A 23360-nucleotide genomic window follows, 5' to 3' on the forward strand; every position below is an offset into this window, starting at 1 on the left:
TGTATTTTTTAGAATATGATATAAATGAAATTATACAGTTATATATTCTTTTTGGTCTGGTTTCTTTCACTCAGTCTAATTATTTTGAGATTGACCCACATGGTTGTATGTATCCATAGTTCATTCCTTTTTATTTCATCAAATGGATATACCACAATTTTGTTTTGTTGGTGAGCATTTGGGCTATTTGCAATTTTTGGCTATTATAAATAAAGCTACCATGAACGTTCGTGTACGTATTTTTCTATGGAAATATGCTTCCATTTTTTTGGGTAAATACGTAGGCATGGAATGGCTGGGACATATAATAGGTGTATGTTTAGCCTTTTAATAACTGTCAAACTTTTCAAAATGGTTATGCCGTCTTACATTCATGCCAGCAGTATATGAGAGTTCTAGTTACTCCACCTCCCTTCCAACACTTGGCATGATCAGTTTTTTTTTTTTTTTTTTCCTTTAGGCTATTCTAATAGGCATAGAGTTGTATGTCACTGTGGTTTTAACTTCCATTATCCTAATGATTAATGATGTAGAACACCTTTTTTTTTTTTTTTTTTGAGACGGAGTTTCGCTCTTGTTGCCCAGGCTGGAGTGCAATGGCGCGATCTCGGCTCATAGCAACCTCCGCCTCCCAGGTTCAAGCCATTCTCCTGCCTCAGCTCTGGAGTAGCTGGGATTACAGGCATGCGCCACCACACCCTGCTAATTTTGTATTTTTAGTAGACACGGGGTTTCTCCATGTTGGTCAGACTGGTCTCAAACTCCAGACCTCAGGTGATCCACCCGCCTCGGCCTCCCAAAGTGCTGGGATTACAGGCATGAGCCACCATGCCTGGCCGAGCATCCTTTTTAACAGTGTCTTTCAAAGAGCAGAAGTTTTGGCCAGGTGCGGTGGCTCAAGCCTGTAATCCTAGCACTTTGGAAGGCCGAGATGGGCGGATCACAAGGTCAGGAGATCGAGACCATCCTGGCTAACACAGTGAAACTCTGTCTCTACTAAAAATACAAAAAAATTAGCTGGGCGTGGTGGCAGGCACCTGTAGTCCCAGCTACTTGGGAGGCTGAGGCAGGAGAATGGCGTGAACCAGGGAGGCAGAGCTTGCAGTGAGCCGAGATCGCGCCACTGCACTCCAGCCTGGGGACAGAGCAAGACTCTATCTCAAAAAAAAAAAAAAAATAAAAGAGCAGAAGTTTTGAATTTTGAAGAAGTTCCTTTTATCAATTTTTTCTTTTATGGATCATACTTCAGCTATCATATCTAAGGAATATGCCTAACCCAAGGTCACAGAGATCTTCTGTTTTACAGGAAAAATGTATATTAGTTTTTTAGTTTTAGGTTTTGGTTTTTGTTTTTTATTTTTTTTGAGATGAAGTCTTACTTTGTTGCCCAGGCTGGAGTGCGTTGGCACAATCTCGACTCACTACAACCTCTGCCTCCCGTGTTCAAGCGATTCCCCTGCCTCAGACTCCCTAGTAGCTGGTATTACAGGTGCCCGCCACCACACCTGGCTGGTCTCTACTAAAATTTTTGCATTTTAATAGAGATGTGGTTTTGCCATGTTGGCCAGGCTGGTCTCGAACTCCTGACCTCAGATGATCCGCCTGCCTTAGCCTCCCAAAGTGCTGGGATTACAGGCATGAGCCACTACACCCGGCCTTATAGCTTTAGGTTTTACACTTAGTTCTATGATCCATTTTGAATTAGTTTTTGTATGTGGTGCAAGGTATGTACCGAAGTTCATTTTTTTGCACTTGGATACCCAATTGTTTAATCAACTTTGGAAATACTAACTTTTCTGTACTAAGTTGTTTGTGCACCTTTGTTAAAAATTAATTGGCCAGATACTGGTCTAGAGTTTCTGGATTCTCTTTGTTCTACTAATCTATGTGTCTATCCTTTTACCAATACCACAGTGTCTTGGTTAATATAGTTTTAGACTAAGTCTTGAAATCATGTAGTGTGATTCCTCTAATTTTATTCTTTTTTTCAAAATTGTTTTGGCTTTTCTAGTTCTTTTGCCTTTCCATGTAAATTTTAGAATCAACTTCTTAATACCTAAAGGTGATTTGGGAGGAAATTGACATATTTACAACATTGAGCCTTTAATACATGAACATGGTGTATCTCTTCATTGGTATAGGTCTTCAGTTTTTCTCATTAGTGTTTTGTAGTTTTCAACATACACATTTTGCATATATGTTGTTAGATTTATACTTAAGCATTTTGTAATGTGTTGAATGGGAGCCTCCCTGAAAGATATGTCTACATCCTAACCTCCAGAAACTGTGAAGATGACTTTACTTGGGGGAAAAGATCTTTGTGGATGTAATTAAGAATCTCAAGATGAGATCGTCTTGGATTGGTGGTCCTAAATTGAATGACAAGTGTCCTTAGAAGAGCCACACAGAAGAGAGACACACAGAGAAAGGAGAAGAATGCCATGTGAAGAAAGAGGCAGAGATTGGAGTTATGTAGCCATAAGTCAAGGAATTATGGAGTCACCAGAAACTGAAAGAGGGAAGGAAGCATTCTCCCTTCGTGCCTCCAGAGAAAATGTGGCTCTGCTTTGATTCAGACTTCCAGAACTGTGAGAGAATTAATTTCTATTCTTTTATGCCATCAAATGTGACAATTTGTTACAGTAGCCCTAGGAAACTATTAATAATATATACTTCATGTTGTTTTGGTGTTATTGAAAAGTTAATGGCCAAGAATTTTCAAAAAATAATGAAAGACATCAAACCATAGTTCCAAGAAGCTCAGAGAAACAACAAACAAGCTGGAGAAAAAACAAAACAAAACAAAATCCTAGATGAGTTATATTCAAAGTTCTAAAAACCAAGGATTAAAAAAGAAATCTTGAAGGTAGCCAGAGGAAAAAAAACATATATACAGTGGATCAAATGTAAGAATTATGAAGAATTCTCATGAAACTATATAAACGGAAAGAGTAACATCTTTAAAGTTTGAAGGAAAAACTGCCAACCTAATATTTGTACTCAGCAAAAATATTTTAGAAATGATGGGGAAGTAAAGACCTTTTTTCCCCTAGACAAACCAAAGCTGACAATTTTTTAACCAGCAAATTTGTATTTATAAGAAATATCTAATTTCTCTCTCTTCTCCTTCGGGGATTCCAATTGTCCATGTGTTAGAGACAATATTGTCCTGTAGCTTATGGAAGCTCTGTTCTGTTCTATCCCTCTGTGTTTCAGTTGGAGGAATTGATCTGTCTTTAAGATCAGTAATTTATTTTCCCATTGAGCCCATTATAGCCATACTTCTCTGTTACTGGGTTTCTTATTTCTGTTGTTTCCATTCAACTCTTTCTTATAATTTCTGCCTTTCTGCTGAAATTCTCCATTTGATCATGTGTGTTGTTCAGTAGAGCCTTTACCATATTAATCATAATTATTTTAAATTTTGTATCTCGTAGTTTCAACATCTAGGTCATCCGAGTCTGCTTCTACTGATTGCTTTGTCTATTGACGGTGGGGTTTTTTTTCTGCCTGCCTTTTTGTGTCTCATAATTTTCTATTAAATGCCAAGCATCATGTTTAGGACAGTAAAGACTGAGGTAAATAGTCTTATCAGGAGTTGAGCTTAGTTTAGTGTTACCTAACTTACCTAGGTTGAGGTCTGGGTGATAGAGGATTTTCTCAATCATTTTCCTCACTCTCACCTTTCAGCCAGCCCTGTGGTCTTGCCTCTCAGAGGGGCATGCTTTTTTCCATGCTCTTGGCTCTCCTCCCTAGATAGGCTGCTGTTGCTTGGTGCTTGCTATTTTTTTGTTTTGTTTTGTTTTGTTTGTTTTTGTGGGGGTTGGGGGTGAGCTCTGTTGTCTTGACCGAGCTTCAGTCTTAGGCAGACTCTGTCTCCCTGAGTCTCAAAAGTCAGACATTCTTAGCGGTCCTGCTCCTTCCTCATTGAAAGGAGACCTTGATAATCTCAGCTCAGGATAGTTTCCTGCCTCTCCATCAGTGAGGGGTGTTTTTATCTTTGCTTTTCCCTAGTAGCTTTAGGATGCTCTTCTACAGGGGAGAGGTCCTGGCAGGGCTTCATATCTTTCCTTGCTCACTCCCCTCTCCTAGGCCTGCACCTCCAGGAATGGTTTTCTCCCATCTACTGTTCTGCCCCCATTTGTTTGTCATGAAAGCCCAGGGGAGGTCTGTGGAGAAGAACCTGTGCATGGGTGCAAGGTCTACTTGTGCCTGTGGCACCTGGGGGTTCTGCACTCTTACCCTAGTCTACACTTGGTCTCCAGCAATTTGTTAAAACTATAACTTACCCACTCGTATGGCACTTGGTGTCTCTTCTCTTCATGCTTTGCCATAGGTGACCCACAGCTGATGCTCACTTTCTGTTTTCCTTGGAAGTGTCTGTCTTTCCTTAGATTTCAGGCTACTGGTTGCTCTGTGACTTCAGCTCACTGATTTAAGAGAAGTTATGATTCTTTTAGATTGTCAGTCTTTTTCTTTTTTTTTTTTTTTTTTTTTTTTTTTTTTTTTTTTTTTATTGAGACGGAGTCTTTGCTCTGTCACCCAGGCTGGAATGCAGTGGCGCGATCTCGGCTCACTGCAAGCTCCGCCTCCCGGGTTTACGCCATTCTCCTGCCTCAGCCTCCCGAGTAGCTGGGACTACAGATGCCCGCCACATCGCCCGGCTAATTTTTTTTATATTTAGTAGAGACGGGGTTTCACCGTGTTGGCCAGGATGGTCTCGATCTCCTGACCTCGTGATCCGCCCGTCTCGGCCTCCCAAAGTGCTGGGATTACAGGCTTGAGCCACCGTGCCCGGCCTGATTGTCAGTCTTTTTCTTGTTAGGATGGAATTAACACTCTCCCCAGCTTTATATATCCTAGGCAGCAGCTCCTTATCCATACTTGTATCTTGATGGAAGAGTGAGATCATGGTCAATTCGGAGACCTCTCAAGAAGTCAACTCCAGATGGGTTGATTTCTTGTCACAAGGAAGATCTACAAGCTGTTTCTTTTTGTTTTTAATGAAATGTTGTGGTTTGGTTCCTCTTGTCTCTGGGTGGCTGAGTATCAGCCACAGATATTTAGGCAATTCCTGCTGTGTGCGAAGTGCTGAGCTCCTGGTGATGTATGAAAGGCAGGCAGCAGAGGAAACAGGAACTGAGGTGGGCAACACTTAACCGACTGTAAGAAACCAGAGTCCCACCCCAGGGTGGCATGAGAGGAGACACCTGCAGGCCCCAAGTGATATTTCCGAAAGTTAGAGCCATCTCTTGAGAGTCACCTTTTTTTGTTTTGGTATTAAGATATTTATATTTGGCAAAAGTGAAATGTTGTTGAATTGATGTAGATATATATGGGTATGTGTGTGGGTTAATCTTTGTTGTTATTTTAGTGAGCATTACTTTTTATTTTGAGATGGAGTCTTGCTCTGTTGCCCAGGCTGGAGTGCAGTGACGTGATCTCAGCGCACTGCAACCTCTCCTGGGTTCAAGTGATTCTCCTGCCTCAGCCTCCTGAGTAGCTGGGATCACAGGTGCCCGCCACCATGCCTGGCTAATTTTTGTATTTTTAGTATAGATAAGGTTTCACCATGTTGGCTAGGCTTGAACTCCTGACCTCAAGTGATCCCGCCTTGGTGTCCCAAAGTGTTGGGATTATAGGGGTAAGTCACCGTGTCTGGCCTCTTTGTGTTATTTTATTCATGTTATACTTAACTGAGAACCACCAGGCAAAACCCCTAGGACCCTTTGATGTTGAACAGACAAAACGCTGATGTGACTTTTGCATTTAAATGCTGCTTGGGTTATTCTGCCACTGTCATTACTCATGGCTCTGGTATGACTGTCTCTTCCCACTCTTGTGTGTCATTTTCTTATCTCTGCTTTCTTGCTTATTTGCCCAGCTCTCAGGGAAATGCCACAGCTCCAGAGTGCTGGCATGCAGGTGAGTGGCTCCAGAGCTGTGAGGGGCGGGGCTCCTGGCCCTTTGCTACAGTGCAGACAGTGGGGAGATTTCATTACACAGAAATTTTACCTCGGTGGGCTCTGCTCTTTGGGGTGTTGAGTGTTTGTGGAGGGCCTGCTCTGAGTTCAGCTCTGTGCTGGGCAATCATTCCAGGGTAGCTGGGTTGAGGAAGTAACGCAAAAAGCGTTAGACCCAGGATTCAGAGGCCTCTACAGGGACGTTGGAGAGGAGTTGTGCACATGGAAGCCCAGCTACAGTCAATGTCACCTGCCAGAGGCTGTCTCATGCCCAGGAAGAGCCTGAATTTTGGGTTCAGATCCCAATTCTGTTATTTGCTGGGTAACTTAGAACAAGTTACTTAACCTCTTTGAGCCCAAGTGTCCATATCTGAAAAACAAGGTTAATAATGCCTGTTGGGAAGGGCCATCATAAGGATGAAGTGAGGTTACATGTATTAAGTGAGGTGACATTAAATGAGGGCACACAGTGGATGGCAAGTAAACCATGGCAATTGCTGGACTGGTGGCGTATTAAGTGCTGTGATGTTTTCTGATGAGAGTGGGCAAGGAGGCAGGGAAATGGCTCCAGGCAGCCCTAGAGTTTGAGGCTGGTTAGTTTTGGACAGTCATTTTCTGACTGAGCCTTAGTTCTCTTTCTTGTCAAATGGAGACAGCCCATGAAAGTGTGGTATAGGTGGGAAAACATGGTGGCTGCTGCAACCCTCTGTTGTAAAGGCCACCTCTCCAGCTTGGAGCGCCGTGGCTGCTGTCTTTAATACTCCCTTGGAGCTGGCTCAACTTTGGCTCATCCAGGAGGGTTTCTATTGCTAAAGTCAGTGGTACTCACCCTGCCTCCCTGCAGCGTACACTGTGCTTCCAGAGGCTGAGCTCAGCACTGTCCGTTTCTGGGCCATTCTGCAGAAACTCAGATTTTCCATTCCCTCCTTCCTAGGCAGCCAGCAGCACCAGACTCTGACCCATTCCATGACAATGCTGGCTGTGGGACAGAAGAGTTCCCTGCTCACACCCTTCCTCCAGTGGAGGAGTATGTGTGTCTGCAAGTTAGGGGCTCCTCTGGAAGGAGTGGGCACAGCACTGAACATTTCTTAAGAAAGGCCTGCTATTAGCTTCAGATAAGCATCTCTCACAGCCCAGCCATTTGAAGGACTGGCCCAGTCTAGATGAGGAAGTGGAGGCCCAGAGCTGGTCAGTGAGTGTCTGAGTCACCATTCCTCACCACTGCACTCTGCTGTGTCTCCTGACAGAACTGCCTTAGTCTGGGGGCCACTGTGGTAGGCTGAAGTCTATCCTGGCAAGGCTGGTGGACTTCTGAAACTTCCTTTTGGGATGGGCTTCTGGGTAAGCTTTGAGATCTGAAGCACGTTGATTCCTGGAGGACTCAGGATTCCTGAAGAGACCCAGCCCTGATGGCCGAAGTTGTGGAAATGGCCACGGAAGTGGTCGACATGCTGATGATAGGCGTGTGGACATGGTGCTGCTCATGTTCTTAAGAACATCTCTCTGGCTCATGTCTTACATTCAGGTTCTCCTATAGCCACCACGAGGGCCAGCATTTTTCCAAGTTCAAATCAGCATGCCCTTGAAAGTTTGTGATCTATGAGAATAGAATACTTACCTAATAAAGGAAAACATGCAGATAGGGTCCACGTGCTGAACCACATTCCCGAGGGAGCAAGTCCACAGAGGAACTGCAGGCTCTAAGACCAGCCCTGCCCTTGGACACCCATGGCTCCAGCATCCCGCCCACTGAACATGTGCACAGCACTTCCTCAGTCCACAGAAGCCTTTGTGCATAGGACAAGGAGCTGACTTTTCTGAATTTGGGGGCTGAAGGGCCTTAGGCAGAAACACTAAGCCCCTCACCTCCTGAAGTCCTATCTGAAGCCGCCCAGGGGTGCCTTTCCTGTGGATTCAGATTCCTGCCAGCCATGTGCCAGCCTGGGACATGCACACAGAAATCTTTGTTTTTCCAGGGGATCTGGGCCGGGATGGGGTTGGAACACCCCTCTCCCTGCCACACACACACTGCCACCAAGTTCTGGGCCACAGCTCCTTGGGCCTAGGAAAGTGAAGCCTGGCACATCCCCATATTGGGAGGTGGGGAATTAGAGTTCAGCTGACCAGGAAGAGGAGGTACTTCAGGCCCAGGCCGGGCTTTAGCATCTCTGGACTCACCTGGATGCCTGCTGGTGGGTGCCAGCTGCTTGAAGTGATGGGAGGCAGCCAGCCTCCCTGTGGGGCTCTAAGAGCAGGCTGAGGGCACTCACTGACCTACCTGCCCTCTTCCCCAGGCCCCTTTCTGCCTGAACCACGAGGCGTTCTGATTCCACTCCTCACTTAAGGCCTCTGCCTGGAAAGGTGTGCATGTGGACCCAGATGTGGGAACGCCGCCACGCTGCTGTTTCTCACTGACGCTTGCAGCTTACCTTCTCAAGTTTGCTGGTGGTTTTCCCTTTCATCTTTTGAAGGGACTATTCCTCTCACAGTATTTCTTCAAGCACTGGATAGACTGAGGAACTTTTTTCTTTCTGTCTTTAGCCAGAAGTGGACTTCCCTGGCCCCTCAGGCAGAGGCAGGAGTGTGGAGTCTGTGCAGAGCCAGCCCCAGGAGCCCGTGAGCGTGCCCCAGACGCTGACCAGCACGCTGGAGCACATTGTGGGCCAGCTGGATGTCCTCACTCAGGTAGGCCACAGTGTGGGTTCACCCATCATCTGCACTTGGTCCCACATTTGGACCCTTTGAAGTTGGACAACAGGTGCTGGATTTTTAAAAACATAATTATAATGGACCTGTTTTCCAGTCCAGATTAATGACATTGCAGAGCCTTCCCGGGGATCCTAGCTCTTGGAGCCATTCAAGCCCTGGCCATCTCCCTGGCTAGACTCCAAAATCCCCAGTGCTGGGTACTACTGGAGTGTGCTCACCTAGAGCTGGCCTGGGCCGCTGAAGAGCTTTGAAAGAAACACTGTGTTTGTTTATTCCTCCCACTCTTTGCTGGATAGGCACTGCAGGGGCATGCCAGGGAACTGAGTAGTGAGTCAGGGCTTCTGAGAGCCTAGGCTCTGAGTTTGAGCCTAGCCCTTATTCTCTGAGCAACCTTGGGGAAATCCCTTCAGTTCTCTAAGCCCTGGTATGTTTATCTGTAAAGTGCTGGTGGTTGTGGGCTCTGCCTGCCACATTCATGATGAGAATTAAGGGAGATGAATCTGGGAAATGTTTGACCCGTGCCTGGCCCTAGGTAACTGCTCAATGAATGTTAGTTGTGGTTCTGACCACCCTCATCACTGAGATGGATATGGGCCCCGCCCTTGGGAGCGTAGGTTGGCAGCCATAACACAGGCTCGTAGTGTAGCAGTTTCATTAAGCGCAAAATCCCCTGACAAGAGGTGGTGGCCAGCACTAGGGCATGCTTGGCAGGGCCATCCCACCTGAGGGAGAAGAGAGGTCCTGGCTGTCTATGGCTCTGAAGAGGCCATGGGCATGTCCAGGGAATGAGTGAAGCTCCAGGTGGCTGGCATGTGGATATGTGGTGGTGAGGTGGGGGGCAAGGTGGGATTTAGAGGTTCCCCAATTCCTCATCTCCTTGGCTCCTGAGGCCACGCAGGGACTCTGCAGATCCTCCTCTGCCATGCCATCACATGGGTAGAGCGAGGCTGCAGGAGGGACACATGTGGCCCATGAGGAAAACAGAAAGGTGTTAAAGCCAGGGGGCAGGGGGTGGGGAAGCAAGGAAGAGTGGTCTCCAGTCCAGCTCACATGAAGGATGCAAAGGACCCTTGATGTCACTAACGGAAATGGAGCTGAGATGGCATGGTATCCTTTCCCCAGCTTGGGATCGTGGGCTAAGTGAGAAAAGCTCTTCCAGGGTGTGTCATCAGAGCCCAGCTGGGATGGCATACCTTGGGCCCACTGAAGAAAGCACTCTTGAAGGGAAAGGCCAAGTGTCATGACTGAGGGCTGTGGAACTCCAGGGCACAGTGTACAGACCTTGCTGAGAGGCTGCTAAGCCCTGAGAAGAAGGCATGTGCTGAGAGTGATGTGAGCAGCATGCAAAGACTTAAAAACCACCCCACTTCAAACCCGTCAGCAACTGCCTCATGTTTTTCACAGCCTCGCCAAGTGAGAGATTAGGGGAGGTGGAATCAATTAGAACTTTATAGGATAAAATTGGAAATTAAGTCTGAGAAGGTGGTTAAAAATAGCTTCATTGGATCCAGAGGAGTATAACACTAAAAACATTTCCTGTCACTGTGTTTTAGGGGTGCACATGGAAGGTTTTGTTATGTGTTCGCAGTTAGGAGTATGATAGTAACTTTTAAAAAACTTGCATCACAGAGAATAAGTGAAGGCTGGCCTGTGGCCTGTGGCCTTCGGCCCATGGCTGGGTGTCTGGGTGTCTCAATGCCTCTGTGGCACCCTGGTCCTACCTCACACCATTCAGCCCCTTTGCAAATCCAACTGGCAGGCCACCCCCGACCAGATGCCAGCAATATCAGCCAGTCACCTGCTTTGCAAAACTGACAGTGTCTGTGTGTTTCTAGATGCCATAAAGTGAGGCATGTTCTTGACGGACTCAATGCATCCCGAGGAAACTTGAGTTCTGCAGATGAAGCACCAGTTGAGGCCTTAAAGTTCAACCCATTTTCAGAACTGTGCATAGCACCTTTGTGCTAATCCTGGCAAGTTCTCCTTGGGCTTGGCTGTTGGTTGTCTTCTAGGCCCACCTTTCTCTCCTGGAGTTGAGGTTTTCTCTAGCTGAGGTGTTTCAGTCACAGCCAGAGCTATCTCCACCAGGGGGTTGAAAGTTTCCCTGCACCTTTCTCTTGGCATTGGCCCAGCAGAGGCAGGCCCACAGCGGGCCCCGCTCTGGATGGTCCAGACTGACCCAGCCCTCCCCTGAAGCTTAGTGCCAGACGACCACCACCATCCATCTTCCCAAGTGGCTTGTTCAGCTAGGCTTCCTACTTGGTCTGTGGGTATTGGTCTCAGGTGCCACCCCATCAGCAAGCACTCCTCACCATCCACCGAGTCCTGAAGAGCCTTTTTGTTCTGGAGGGGTGGGATGCCCAGCCACCCCAGCACTGATTCCTACTAAAAAGTCATCCATGTGAATTATGCTGTTCTCCTCCGTCGCCCCCACTACCCCTTCCCTCCCCCACAGGGAAGTCTACTTCAAAGTGGCCTTTGAGAGGGAAGCTGTCTTCCAGGTCCTTCAGGCCTCCATCCTGCAGAACATCCTTCCAGGCGAGAGCCATGGGGCTACAGCGGGCAGTGGCCAGGGATGTTTTCTGAGTGAGTCACAGAGTCTCCAGCCCCTGGGTAGGATACCCTATTTCAAAGGCTCACAGTCTTCAAAGCCTGCCTTCCTGCCCAACAGGCTGGTATGGCCCCATGTGGCAAGGTCACCTCTGTGGATGTTTGTGGCCTGTCTCTCACCAGTCTGGGGGTCAGGGACCCAATCTCAGTCCTCCCCAGGGTGACACCTTCAGCAGCTCCTCTGTGTAAAGGAAAAGCCTGGAAGCCAGGAAGCTGAGTGAGCCGGTGAAGAGGCGTGGCTTTAGCTTTGTCTGGCTTGCCCACTGCCTAGCTCAGCAACCTCGGGCAAGTCACTTCGATTCTGTGTGCCTTAATTTCAGAGCTGATCATAGTACCCACTTCATAGGCCTCTTGGGAAGCTCCTTGAACAGTACCTGACAACGCCGTGCACTGCTGATGTGTTGGGTGCTGCTCCTGTTGCTGCCATTGTCGTTATCCAAGGCTTGGGGGCCAGGGGGATCTGCATGACAGCACCAGAAATAGCTCTCCCAATTCTCCACTGCCTCATGAAGCTAGACCCTTCCCTACCCAGGAAGCCATTCCTTGGCCCTCAGAGCAGAGGTGGCAGGTTCCTTCCATGCACACACATTCACTGAGCCCACTCTGTGTGGTGGGCCCTGTGTGAGACCCGGCCCCACCTTCAGGAAGAACTCAGGACTGAATCTGCCGAGGTCGGAGCCAGGTGTCCACAGAGGAGCCGGCAACTGGAATCACTGGAAACAAGTGGGAGTCCAGACACCGGGTCAAAGCCATGGGTCCTCTGGTGTGGGTAACAGAAACAGCAGCCCAGGAGTTCATCCTCACCTGATGGGACACTAGGCAAAGTCGAGGCCTGACCCATGCTGAGGGTCTGGGGTAGAGTGGAGATAGGGACACAGAGAAGTTAAGACATGAGCAAGGACAGTGCTATCATGGCCCCATCCCAGGGGCGATGAGACAAACAGCACTTTGGCTGGCCCCTGCAAGGCTCCTGGTCTCCAGAGCAAGCCAGCAAGTGGGGCAGCTTCCCCCAGCCTTCCCAGGCCAAGAGGCCTTGCAGATGAAGAGGAAACCAAAGTGCCCTTGGGACTTGTACAGCATCAGAAACCCTTTAACTCCAGAAATGGGGTTGGTGTTTTACTTTTTTATGAATGCCTTTTTTATAAAATCCATACATTATTTTTCAAAAGTGTATTTATATGGGGAAAATAGACTTTGGGGTGACCTTGCGAGCCGAGCAGGTGCAGTCTTCAGGCCTCCCCACGTAGTTGTTTTAGATGGAAAGTCCTCAGAGTGTGGGGATCACATACTCATCATAATTGTCATCCTCCAGGTTTTTATCTGAGGCCTGCCACTTTCCAAGGACTTCCCTGTGTGGCCCTCACTTTATCCTCCCACCTGGCACGTGACAGCAGTATCATGCCAGGTGCAGATAACGTGTTAATAATGACTTGTTGTGCCTGGACCAGCCTCGGGGTCCAGCCAGCCTGGGGCTTCCCCAGGGGGCCAGGTGATCCTGATCTCAACCACTGTGGGTCAGAGCTTCCCCAGCTTCCCTTGCCAAACAGTTTTGGTGGAGTTAGAGATGGCTTCATCAAGAAATTCTGCAAACCAAACTTGACCTCCCTGAAAGGTAAGGCCAGAAGCTCTTGCCCTGGGCTCTGTGATCAGAGAGCCCAGCAGGCTGAGCGCCTTAGGTCAGCAGCCAAAGAGCACACACACCCTTGCCCTGGCCTGCCCCTGTGTGGGGATGACCCCTCCTTGCCCCCAGCAAACACTGAGCTTGCTGTTTGGGGTGCCGTTGGTTTCTTCACTAAGCTTCCTTGGGGCCCTAATCCCAGCTGATGCCATGCTTTGAGCAGCTGGGGTTTGTTCAGCTTTACCGTCCCCACCAGCTGTGGGGAGCAACTGTTCCTCCTTGGGTTTCAGGGCTCCTCTGTTCACCCAGTGAGCCACCTGCCCGTCAGCCTGGGCACACCTCCACCATTCATCACCTGGGTGACCTTGGGCAGGTGACGTCAATCCCAGAGCCTCAGTCTCCTCTGTTGTAAAATGGGGAGAGACATCTCATTGGGTCCTCTGAGCTCTGCTGTGCGGTTCTTGGTTAACTGGGTGTGCTAGACTGGTGCCAGCTGTTCTGTGAAGCACAGCAGTGAGTCGATGTTCTCCTGGGAGCAATATGGGAAAGCACCAGGGCAGGCTTGTGGCACAGGAACGACAGGAGTGGACATTCCACAGTCCCCATGTCGCTGGACTCAAGTCCCAGGAATGCTTTTGAGCTGTCAGTGAGACTCTAGTGTCTGGCTAGGCAGGAGGATAAGAGAGGGGAGAAAGAAGAAGTCATTCCCCAACCGGGGAAGGAAGGCACAGGTGACAGAGGCACTGGGGTGCACATAGACACTGTTGAAAATCAGGCATGGGTCATGGTGCCCATTAGATCAGACCCTTTAACCCGGACCTAGGCAACACGGGCCAAGATGGAAGCTCTTCGAAGATGTATATAGTACTTCCTGTGACAGTACATTCTTTGAATGTAGATATTGTAATGGTTTTTAGGGAACATGTATTTCATAACAATGGAACTGAGGATTTTCTTTAGAGGACTTTTTGTTCCTCAAGCCCCCTGTGGGAATTCTCAGGAACTGCTAGGCCTGAGGTCAGGAGTGTGGGCGTCACATGCTGCAAGCTCCCCACCCCACTGAGAGATCATACGCCCCTCCCTCAGGGTCCAAGGGCCCTGCTCTGAGCCTGTCCTGAGACCCACCCCTCCCCTGTCCCCGCTGGAGAGAGCACACGCCTGTCCTGTGGCTGCCCTGGGGTCATTCACCTGCTGGGCCTGCCTCAAGTCTTCTGAGAAAGTTGGCTCGACCCCAGAGGCCCAAGGGTTCCAGAGAAAAACCCAGACCAGGAGTCAGAAGCTGCAGCTGCTCAGACCCGGGTCTGCCTCTTTTTGGCTTTCCACCGAGGGGAGATTTTAAGCACTGCCCCTCTGTCTGTCTGTCCGTCCCATGGGGTGGACAGCAGAGGTCAGCCTCTCAGGTGGGGCCAGGACTTCCCCTGAGGCCTTGTTTCATCTGCCTGCCCCCAGGCCAGGCTCCTCTGTTCTGAGCACCCCGGAGGACTCCAGGCCAGTCCCCGAGGCTGCTAGGCCGGCCTGCCCAGGGATGGGCGCTCAGTGGGTGTACAAGCAGAGGCCCTGACCCTGACCCTGGTACTCCTTCCCCTTGTGCTCTTGGGGGTGCTGCCAGGTGATCTAGGGGTCTTTTTCACAGATGCCAGAAAACTCACCAGTGAGCAGGGAGAGAGGCTGTTTCCACAAATAGTCACTGCTGCATGAGCTCACCTCCACACTGGCTCCGTGGCTTCCTTCATGAACCCTCAAGAGGCCAGAGGGCTGCTGCACAGTGCTCAGCTGCCCTCAGGAGTAATGGAGGTTCCAGTGGTATCTGGAAGTTGCAGAGGTCCTGGGCCTTCCTTAGGGCAAGGGGGTGGAACTCGGGGGTGTGGACAATGACCCAGGAGCTGGGGAGGCTGCTGTAAGGGGGCCCGGCATAGGCCCAACACACGGCTTGGTGGTTTTGCCTCAGAAGCCCACAGCAAAGTTATTTTTGACTCCAGTTTCACGTCTTGCTGCTTTTTAAAAATACCAAGCCATGAAATTCCTGCTCCAACTGTTTTTTTATGGCACCCAGTGTTTCGGGCTGGCCACAGCAATGCTGTGATGTCACGTTCCAGTTCCTGTGACTCATGGAGGCTGCTGGGCTCCGGGACTTGAAAATGCATGTGGTGGGGAGGAGGCAGGGAGCAGGCCCGCCAGCCCTGCTTGTTTGGGTCTCTTTCACATTTAATTTTGTTAAATGTTCAAGTCATTGTGTTTTGCTGTCCTAACTCAGCAAGGCCAAGGATTTTTGCCTCTTTGCTTTGGGGATACAGAATGGCCTATTTGCTTCAAGATACCTTAAACCTGCTCCCCCCCACACACCCATGGTAGTCCTGGCAGTTCCTATTTGACGGGCTGCTCAGGTGAGGCATCTGGTTCCACACTGGTTGGGGGAAGGTGGCAGTGCCTGGCCCTGATGTGGACCAAGCTGCCTCACCACTCTCAGGGGCTCTCTGTATCCCTCTTTCCTGGGAGGGCCTGCTGTTGCTTATGGAAATGTACCCCCAATTTTATAGTTATACCATTTTCCCTGGGGATCGGTCCTCCCACGTGCACGCAGACAGAATTTGTTGGGAGGGTATAGAGTGAAAGTCACCCGGTGCGTCTTCCCATCATCCCAGGAGGGCGTGTGCAGCCCTCCTAACACTGCTGCCATTTGCAGACAGGGCCATAAGGGTAGTGGTGGGTTGTTTCTGCAAAAATGGGCCCCCTCTCTGCATCAGCACATCTAGCCAGCTCACCTACTTGGTCCAGAGTGGATGTAGCCACCCTCCTCGTTGTGGACCTTCATGGGCTGCCCTTTTGGCCAGAGTCATGTTCAGGACAACCTGAACTTCTTTGTGGGGGTTTGGAAACAAGAGGCTTGTTTTCCTTCTGTTAAGAGGCTACTTCTGGGGTACAAGGGACCCAAGACACTGTCCGGTCTGTGCCAGGAACACACTTGGTGGCAGAGGGACTGGGGGAAATGTCTGTCTGGGCTCCTGGCCCTTCCCCAGCCCTGTTACTATTTTTGGCATTTTTCCCAAAGGCTTCTCTGGCTTTGCGAATGTGGCGGGACAGGGGAACCTGCGTCTTCCCCACGTCTCAGGTCAGGGCCAGTGCCCTGCCTCCCTCGTGACATGCAGCCTGCGAACAGCACTCAAAAACGGGCAAGCTCGTGTTTGCCGGGGAACTGGATGGCAGCTCCCATGGGGGTCTGGCAAAAAACTCTGGTTTTCCATCTTTTATCCCATCTGTGGTTGTGGCAGAAAGCACCCTGTTCCCAAAGAGGCTTCAGATTGAAGGCCCCTGCCTGCCAGATGGGCTCAGCAGTGGCTGTGGTTACCTCTGGGGCCTGGGAATGTTCATGGTCGGTCATATGAGATTTCTTCTGTGAGGCTCTGAGCAGGCTTGGAGGTGGGGGAGGGCTGGGAGATGGTAGGCGGGAGCGGGTGGTGGAGAGCAGAGGCTGGGAGCAGGGAGAGAGGCCCATGCAGGGACATCTCATTTGGGCTGAATCTAGGCTTGATCTGAGAGGAGGAAGGGAGGGGACTCCAAGTGATTTGCTCTTGCTCCTCTGGGACCTGAGGGCCCTCCAAGGAAAGGCCAAACACAGGCCACAAGAAAGGGGCCTTGAGTGTTATAACAGGAGCCCCAAACTGGCCTGCATGGCTCTGAGATTAAGCAAGCCACAGCCTAGTTCATCACAGCTGACCCCGTGACCACTTGGTGCTTTCCTGAATGAGGCACTACCATAGCAGGGCCAGGAAGGGCTATAGTCGGGCCTGCTTCTTCCTCCCATGTGCTCTGTTAAGGGCCCTGATCCAGGCCTATACTATGGGTACAGAACCTCATCATGCCCACAGTGGCCATGGCTGAGGAAGCACAGGAAGCCTTGAACTTAGCATGGCATTTGGGAAGCAATTATGTGCTCCTTGCCCTTCTGATCTGGGCCCAGCCAGTGGCTCCAGAAAAGATTATTGCCCAGGTTTCCCCACTGTGGATCAGTGGATGCTTGGCAGGATAGGGGAGCCTTGAGACTCCATCCCTAGTGGTTTGTGCCCTTCTTCCTCCCGGAGGTGGCCTTGCTGGGTGGTAGCTGCAGCCCGACTTGCCAGGCTATACTGAGACTTCTAGGCCTCCAGCAAGCTATCAAGCTGTCTCTCTGGCTTAGGATGATAATGTTTTATTGGGTCTTGGGAAAGTAGTTAACTAACTACTTTATATGGATTGTTGGAAAAGTCAGCCTCTGAAGAAATGAGATGCAGAAGGCGGCCAAGGCCAAGGTCCACACCCCATGCTCAGCCCTGGAGTCAGAGTCCAGCAAAGCCTATGGCCAAGCATGACTGGTGTCCTACACCTTGGGGCCTATCCTGGTCAGACACTTGGCTTCCCTGGTGGCCTGTACATGGCTGGCAGGGATGTGCTTGAACCCACCCCATGTCAGTGGGGCTGTGACTCAGGTCCTCCCTTTGGGTGTGAGCAGCACCCCATGGGTCCCAGGAGCATCCGATTTTATGAATGGTCTGAGTGGACCCACTTTTAATAGCTTCTCCTTTTGGGAGAAAGAGTGATATGGAAAAGAGAGCTGTGTTCATTTAAAAGGAGTTGCTTTTAAGCCATGAGGTAGGTAAATAGCCAAGATTCCTTAATCTGGTGGCTAATCCACTAATAGAAAATAGTGTTTCATGTATTTCCCAAAGCTAATCCTCAGTAGAGGTGGGGGCTGGGGGTTGCAAAACCGTCAGAGAAATCCTATATCCCTGAGATAATGTGAAACAGAACCGTGGACCGTAGGCTCAAGGGACCAAAAGCTCATTTTCTGTTGTTTGCAGCAGACTGTGGGGTTAGGGGGAGTGGTTAAAAAGACAGTTGCTGGGTCTAGAGAGATTGGGAAGAATTTTTTTAGAAATTGGTTCTTTTGTGAATCGGCTGTTTGTGATCCTGGGCATGTTAGCATGTCAGACATCAGCATTAGAGGGGAGCTCCATTCCTTCCCTTCTGAGGTTCAGGCCTCAAAGATTTTAGTCGTCATCAGACCAAGACTGAGGGGAGGGGAGGAACCGGACTGCTTCCTTGACTCCCACCCCCACTTCCTGCCGAAGCAATGAGGCTTCCTCCTCCCACGACTAGCTGGTGGGGGCTGGCCCCTCCTACTGCCCACCCCACTCTCCTCTATCCCTTCAAAGCCCACCAGGTCCAAGACCCACGCTGGGGTGAGTGTTCCTCACAAGCTGGGTGGACCTATCCCTAGATTAGGGCTGCCCTTTGGCCTGGGGGATCTGGGCTGACAGGCACCAGACCTGTGTTCCCTGCATTCCCACAGCACTCAGGGCTGGGCATTTGTCCATACAGTCAGTACTCAGTGTGCACCTGCTGTGTACCAGGTGCTGTCTAGGAGCAGGAAGACAGTGATGAGGAAGAATAGACAACAATCTCTGTCCTCATGGCACTGGCATGCAGACTGATGTCCACAGGCTGCTTGAAGGGCATCGTTTGTACCCTGTGATATGTAGGCCCCTGAGCTGCAGATCATAAGGTGCTGGGTGGTGCTGGGGCCAGGAGGCAGAGCCTTCGGTGGTGCGAAGGGCTGGGCTTAGACCAGCAGGCCCTGTCTGCAGATGGCTAGCCTGGCTCCTCTGGCCCCCCAGTCACTGCTGACATGTGGCAGCAGGCTAGCCAGGGCACCACCAGCAGGGCAGGGCCCTGCGTGTGCACACACACAGGCGTACACCAAGTGACAAAGCTGGAGTTGGCAGGAGACAATGCTGAGCTAGGGTAGGCAGTGGGGCCCGGCAGCCCTGCTTTGTTTTGATAGCTCATGAGACCCCACAGCAAAGAGATTCCCCTTTTATTGCATCTGTTTTAGATCTTCAGAATCTGAGTGAAGTCAAAACCATGCTACAGGGGAGATTAATTCAACATTTTTCATCTTTGCAGTGAAGCCAAAGAAAAGTTAGACATTCAGTGCAGCACAGTTGAGACCGGGGTGTTGAGTCAATGGCCAGCCTGAGGACGTTTGCCCTGGCCTGCCACAAATGTCCTCAGTGGTGTGGCTGGGTGACTGCACCCTCTCCCTGAGACTCAGAGCAGCTGGGGCCACCCCACCTCCAGCCCAGTTATCTGGCTCCTGTGTTGGTGGGGAGGAGACTGGGAACCCCAGCCCCACCAGGGAGACCTCGTCGGGGCGCCCACATCAACCACAACCCGGGAAATGATTAAAAGGAGCTTTTCATCACAGGAGAACTTTAAGAAGCAGCCATACCACCATGTGCATCAATGGCTCACACACTCCCAAACCTGACCACAGGCTGCCCTATTTGGGGCCTCATCAAGCCCCATCTGTGCCCATGGCTCCCCCAGCATCCCAGAGCTCAGCCAGGGCAATGGCTAGAGGAGTCATGTTCCCCATAGTGCATGCCTGTGCCCAGCCAGACAGGGCAAGTGCTACATGCATATTAGCTGTTAATATGAATATTGCAGTGACTACGAGAGATGCGTTTTACAGACAAAAACACTGAAGCCCTGAGTCTAGTAACTTGCCCAGGGCTGCTTGGCGAGTTAGTGGTCAAGTTTCCCTTTGAACCTAGGCCATATAGCTGAAGAGCCTTCGTGCTTACCACATGGGACCAAGGTTCCCCACTAGGAATCCTTCAGTGGCATTTTCCAAGGGCCCACACCCATGAGGGGAGGAAGGCAGGCATCCGAGCAGTGGGGCCAGGGCAAGGAGGCTCCTGGGGTAGGAGAGTGGGCGGGCCTCAGGTGGGCGGGGTTGGGCAGGGAAGGCAGTATTGGTGGGCAGCACAGGGCCTGGAGGGCCACAGGAATGCCATGCCGCGGAGTCTGGCCTTTATTCCTGAGCTCTTAGATAGGAAAGGGTCATGGAGAAGCAGTGGGGAGGCAGAGGGTGAAGGGTGTCCCAGGAGTAGGGCAAGGGGAGTCACTAGGAAGCCTAGGTGTGAGGATGGGGACTGAGGAGCAGGCAGGAGGGGCACCTGAGTGCTGAGAGGGAAGTGCCTCGAGCCCTGCCTGGAAGGCCCTAGTGTAGGAGGAGCCCAGCTGGGGCGGGCGATGGGGTGCCTGCCTGAGTCTGGCGAGGGCAGAGCCCTGATGTGGCTGCCCCTGCCAATGGTATGCTGACCAACCCCGTGTGGCCACCAGGGGGGCCTGGGACAGCATGGCCCTGTGTGCTCACCCTCCTACTGCCTCTCACAGGCTTCACCCCGCTGCTGCCTCTCCCTTAGTCAGTGCAGCTTCCCATCTTGCCCCATCTGCCACTGATGCCTTATCTCCTGGCCTCCCTGCAAACTTACCAGCCCAGGACAGTTGCAGCTCCCCTTGCCACTGTGTCCCCAGCCCAGGCAGAGTGCTTGGTGGGACACATGGCTGGATGTTGGCTCCGCCTCCACCCATCAGTCTGGTCCAACCACCCTGTCCACTTCCATGCCACCTGTCTTCCAGCTCAGAGGAGGCTCCCATAGGAACCAGTACCACTCACCAAGGAGGGCCCCAGGTACCAGCACGCAGGGCTCTGCTAAGAGCAGGATGTGGATATGGGGAAGGACCCTGACCAAGGTGAGCACAAGGCCCCTGAGAAGAGGGGCTGCCCCAGAGCTGGGGGACAGGGGGATGGAGTGGGGAATCCTCAAGTGAGGCCTGCACTTGGAGAAGTATTTTTAAGGATTTGGCCACCCTTGTTCTTTCCTGCCCCTAAAATGTTCTTTGCTGTCAGTGGTGGTGGAGTAGCTTTCCCCCGAGCCTAGACGGGACTGGTGCTGCGGCTGTGTCAGTGCTCAGAAGCCCCCAAGAGCTAGGGTCCCTTGTTTGCTGCCTGTGGTGGGTGCCTGACAGATGTATGGAAGTGAATGATGTTGTTGGCTGCCCCCGAGGAGGGTTGTGAGTGTCCCACAACTCCTCAGTTTTGGAGAAGTTACGGCTCCAGCTTCCCTGCCATGTTCGCACATGAGTGCATGAGGGAAGCCTTCAGCAAAGGTGGTGATGACAGTGGTCGTGGGAGGAGGAGCAGCTCCTCGAAGGGACGTGTCTCTGAGGGTGTGACCTTGGTCTGTGCTCTGAAGTACCAGTCCTTCCGTTTCATGGCCTGTGGGACCAGGTGGCTGTGGTCAGTTCCTAGGTCGAGGCTCTTCTCCCAGAGTTTATTCTGGAACCAGCGTTCTACAAACTGGCCACAGGCATGTGGGAGCAGCATCCTCCCTGACTGTGCCTGCTCGGACTTGTCAGCCTGGTGAGGCAGTGCCAGGGAGTGGAGAATTCTCTGTTCCCTTCTGTTTCGAGCTGAGGGCCCTAGGGTCCATATCTCTTCCCTGCTCAACCACTTGAAGCCAAACACCCTGGCCTCCTGAGAGTTCCAAGAGTGTGCCTCAGGGCCTTTGCACCTGCTGCACCTAGTACTTGGAAAGCACTTGCATCGGCTCATCCTGTGTTGCTTTCTCCCAGAGGCCTTCCTGTCAAAGTTGATGCTGTCCTTCCCAGGCCGGGCAGCCCTGGCATCAGCCCCATAGCAGGTGAGCCGTGGCAGGGGCCTGACTCCACCCGGAGCTCAGTCCCAGATGGCCAGACACACACTCTGTTCCTGTTCCCCTCGCTGTCTCACCAAACAGAGTGAAAAGGGAATGAAGAGGCCTTGAAAGGAAATAGAAATAAAACTGGGAGAAAAGCGCTAAGAAAAAAATGCAGGACAAGCCCACCTCAAGAGGAAACCAAGCTAGGGAGAGAAAGAGGCTGGGGCTGAAAGAAGGGGAGGTCACACTGGTAGGAGGTGGCCAGCAGGAGAAAGAAGGGACAAAGGAAAAGCCCACGTAGCCCAGGGAGAGTGCTGGGGTGTAACTAGACCTGAGGGGAGAAAGTGGGCACGAGGGACATGTTACTCCATGGGGTGTGAGGCGCAGCCAGGTGAGTCGCACCTGTCCTTGTTTGCTCATTTTGCCACGTGCGAGGGTGGGGGCTTCACCCTCTCCAGAAGCACTATGCTCCCACCTCCTCTGTGCCTGTCCAGAGAGGAACTCTTCCTGTACCTCTGCAGAGCCCATGGGAGTGTCACACTACCTGTGCCCCTCGCCAGCTGGGTGGTCATGCAGAAGCCCCTCTGAACTTTTGTGATGCCCCAGATGCCCAAGTCCCCATCACACACATCAGAGAAGCTAAGGCTCTCCCCCCAGCCACCTCGGAGGCCAGCAGAGCTGCATAAACCCAGGCTGTGTCCCAGGCAGGACATCTGAACTGGTCAGTTTGGGCCACTGGTGGGCATGGAGGATGATATGGCATCTGGGCTCAACTGTTCCAATCTCGGAGCCCTGTGGGGCACATAGCAGGCTTTCAGCAGACATCTAATTACTCTATGTCAGTAGAGAAGGACACATCTGAGGTAGTGAGGTACAGACTGGAGGTGTCTGTTGAAATGTCCCCAGTGTTCCTCTTCTACTTGGAGTTGGGGGCCCAGGTGCCAGACTTGTCTCTGAGGACTTGTATTTCAGTGCAGCTTCTTTGGGCATCACTACAATTTTTAGGGGGCTAAAAATAAAAGCCTGTCATTTTAAACTCAGTTCTTTTTATACCATGCTCAGAAGGCCCTTTAAGGTGTTACATAAAACGTCTTACATGTCTTGAACTGCGAGTGAGAGAAGGCACACTCGCCCTCTGAATGTTGCCCCAATGGGACAGATCACAGTGTCCCCTGAGCAGGAAAATTAGGATTCAAATAGAATGCCATTGTTCATCCTTTCCTGGGAGATTTTCCTTGGAGAACTCAGGTGAATGAATCATGGCTGGAAGCCCTACCACCTGGCCTAAGCTCCTAGATCCACTGTCCAGCTACGGAGCGCCAACCCAAGCTAGCCTGTCACCATGCTCTTGGTTTTGGTCCCCAGCATCTCAGCATCCTCCCTGTTGGGTCACCTGGGTTGGGCAGTCCCTCCTTCATCCCCACCAAGGAGCTTTCTAGGAGGTTCAGCCCATTGCTGACATCACCCTGGGTCCTGGCAAGGCCCTCGGCTCCCCTGCGCTGGACTCTGCTCTCCAGCCTGCAGGGGCCTTATGGGTCCGCTGCCCTCCCCCTGCCCCCTCCTCCTTCCCTCCTCACCCACTGGCTGCCCCCGATAGGATCCTCAGTAGTCCCAGTCTCAAAAATGCAGAGCAACTCTGCTGCTGGCTCAGGCTTCTCAGACCACCCCATGCCTGCTAGACCCTCTGAACATTCTTGGGGGTCCTCGTACTCAGCCTGTGCAATCTGGAGCCCATCTTCTGCCTTTCCTGCAGGGCCAGTCCTTGTCTTGTGTTCTTGGCCTTGAAGCACATCTCCTCCTCTCTCAGACCCCCATCTAACTCATCACCAGGTACTGGTGCTTCATTCTTTGTGGCTATCTCTGGTTCTATCCACTTTCCTTCCTGGCTTCTCCTGCCCCCAGTCCAAGCCACCGTCATCCCCTCTAGTTCTCTCTTGC

The 23360-nt window shown here is 51.2% G+C and overlaps 1 protein-coding gene across 6 annotated transcripts in view; it reads left to right on the top strand.

Moving 5' to 3' along the window:
* Window positions 1-23360, top strand: part of POC1A (POC1 centriolar protein A) — an 81514-nt gene that overhangs the window by 51621 nt on the left and 6533 nt on the right. For 5 of the 6 annotated variants that reach the window (XM_030932669.1, XM_010365035.2, XM_030932729.1 and 2 more), the window contains one exon: window positions 8505-8648. The exons of the other annotated variant lie outside the window; for it this stretch is intronic. In XM_030932669.1, coding sequence (XP_030788529.1) covers window positions 8505-8648 — 144 coding nt within the window. The remainder of the gene's footprint in view (window positions 1-8504; window positions 8649-23360) is intronic. 6 annotated transcript variants of the gene reach the window in all.

The sequence above is a fragment of the Rhinopithecus roxellana genome, chromosome 1, assembly GCF_007565055.1.
Source record: "Rhinopithecus roxellana isolate Shanxi Qingling chromosome 1, ASM756505v1, whole genome shotgun sequence".
NCBI lineage: Eukaryota > Metazoa > Chordata > Mammalia > Primates > Cercopithecidae > Rhinopithecus > Rhinopithecus roxellana.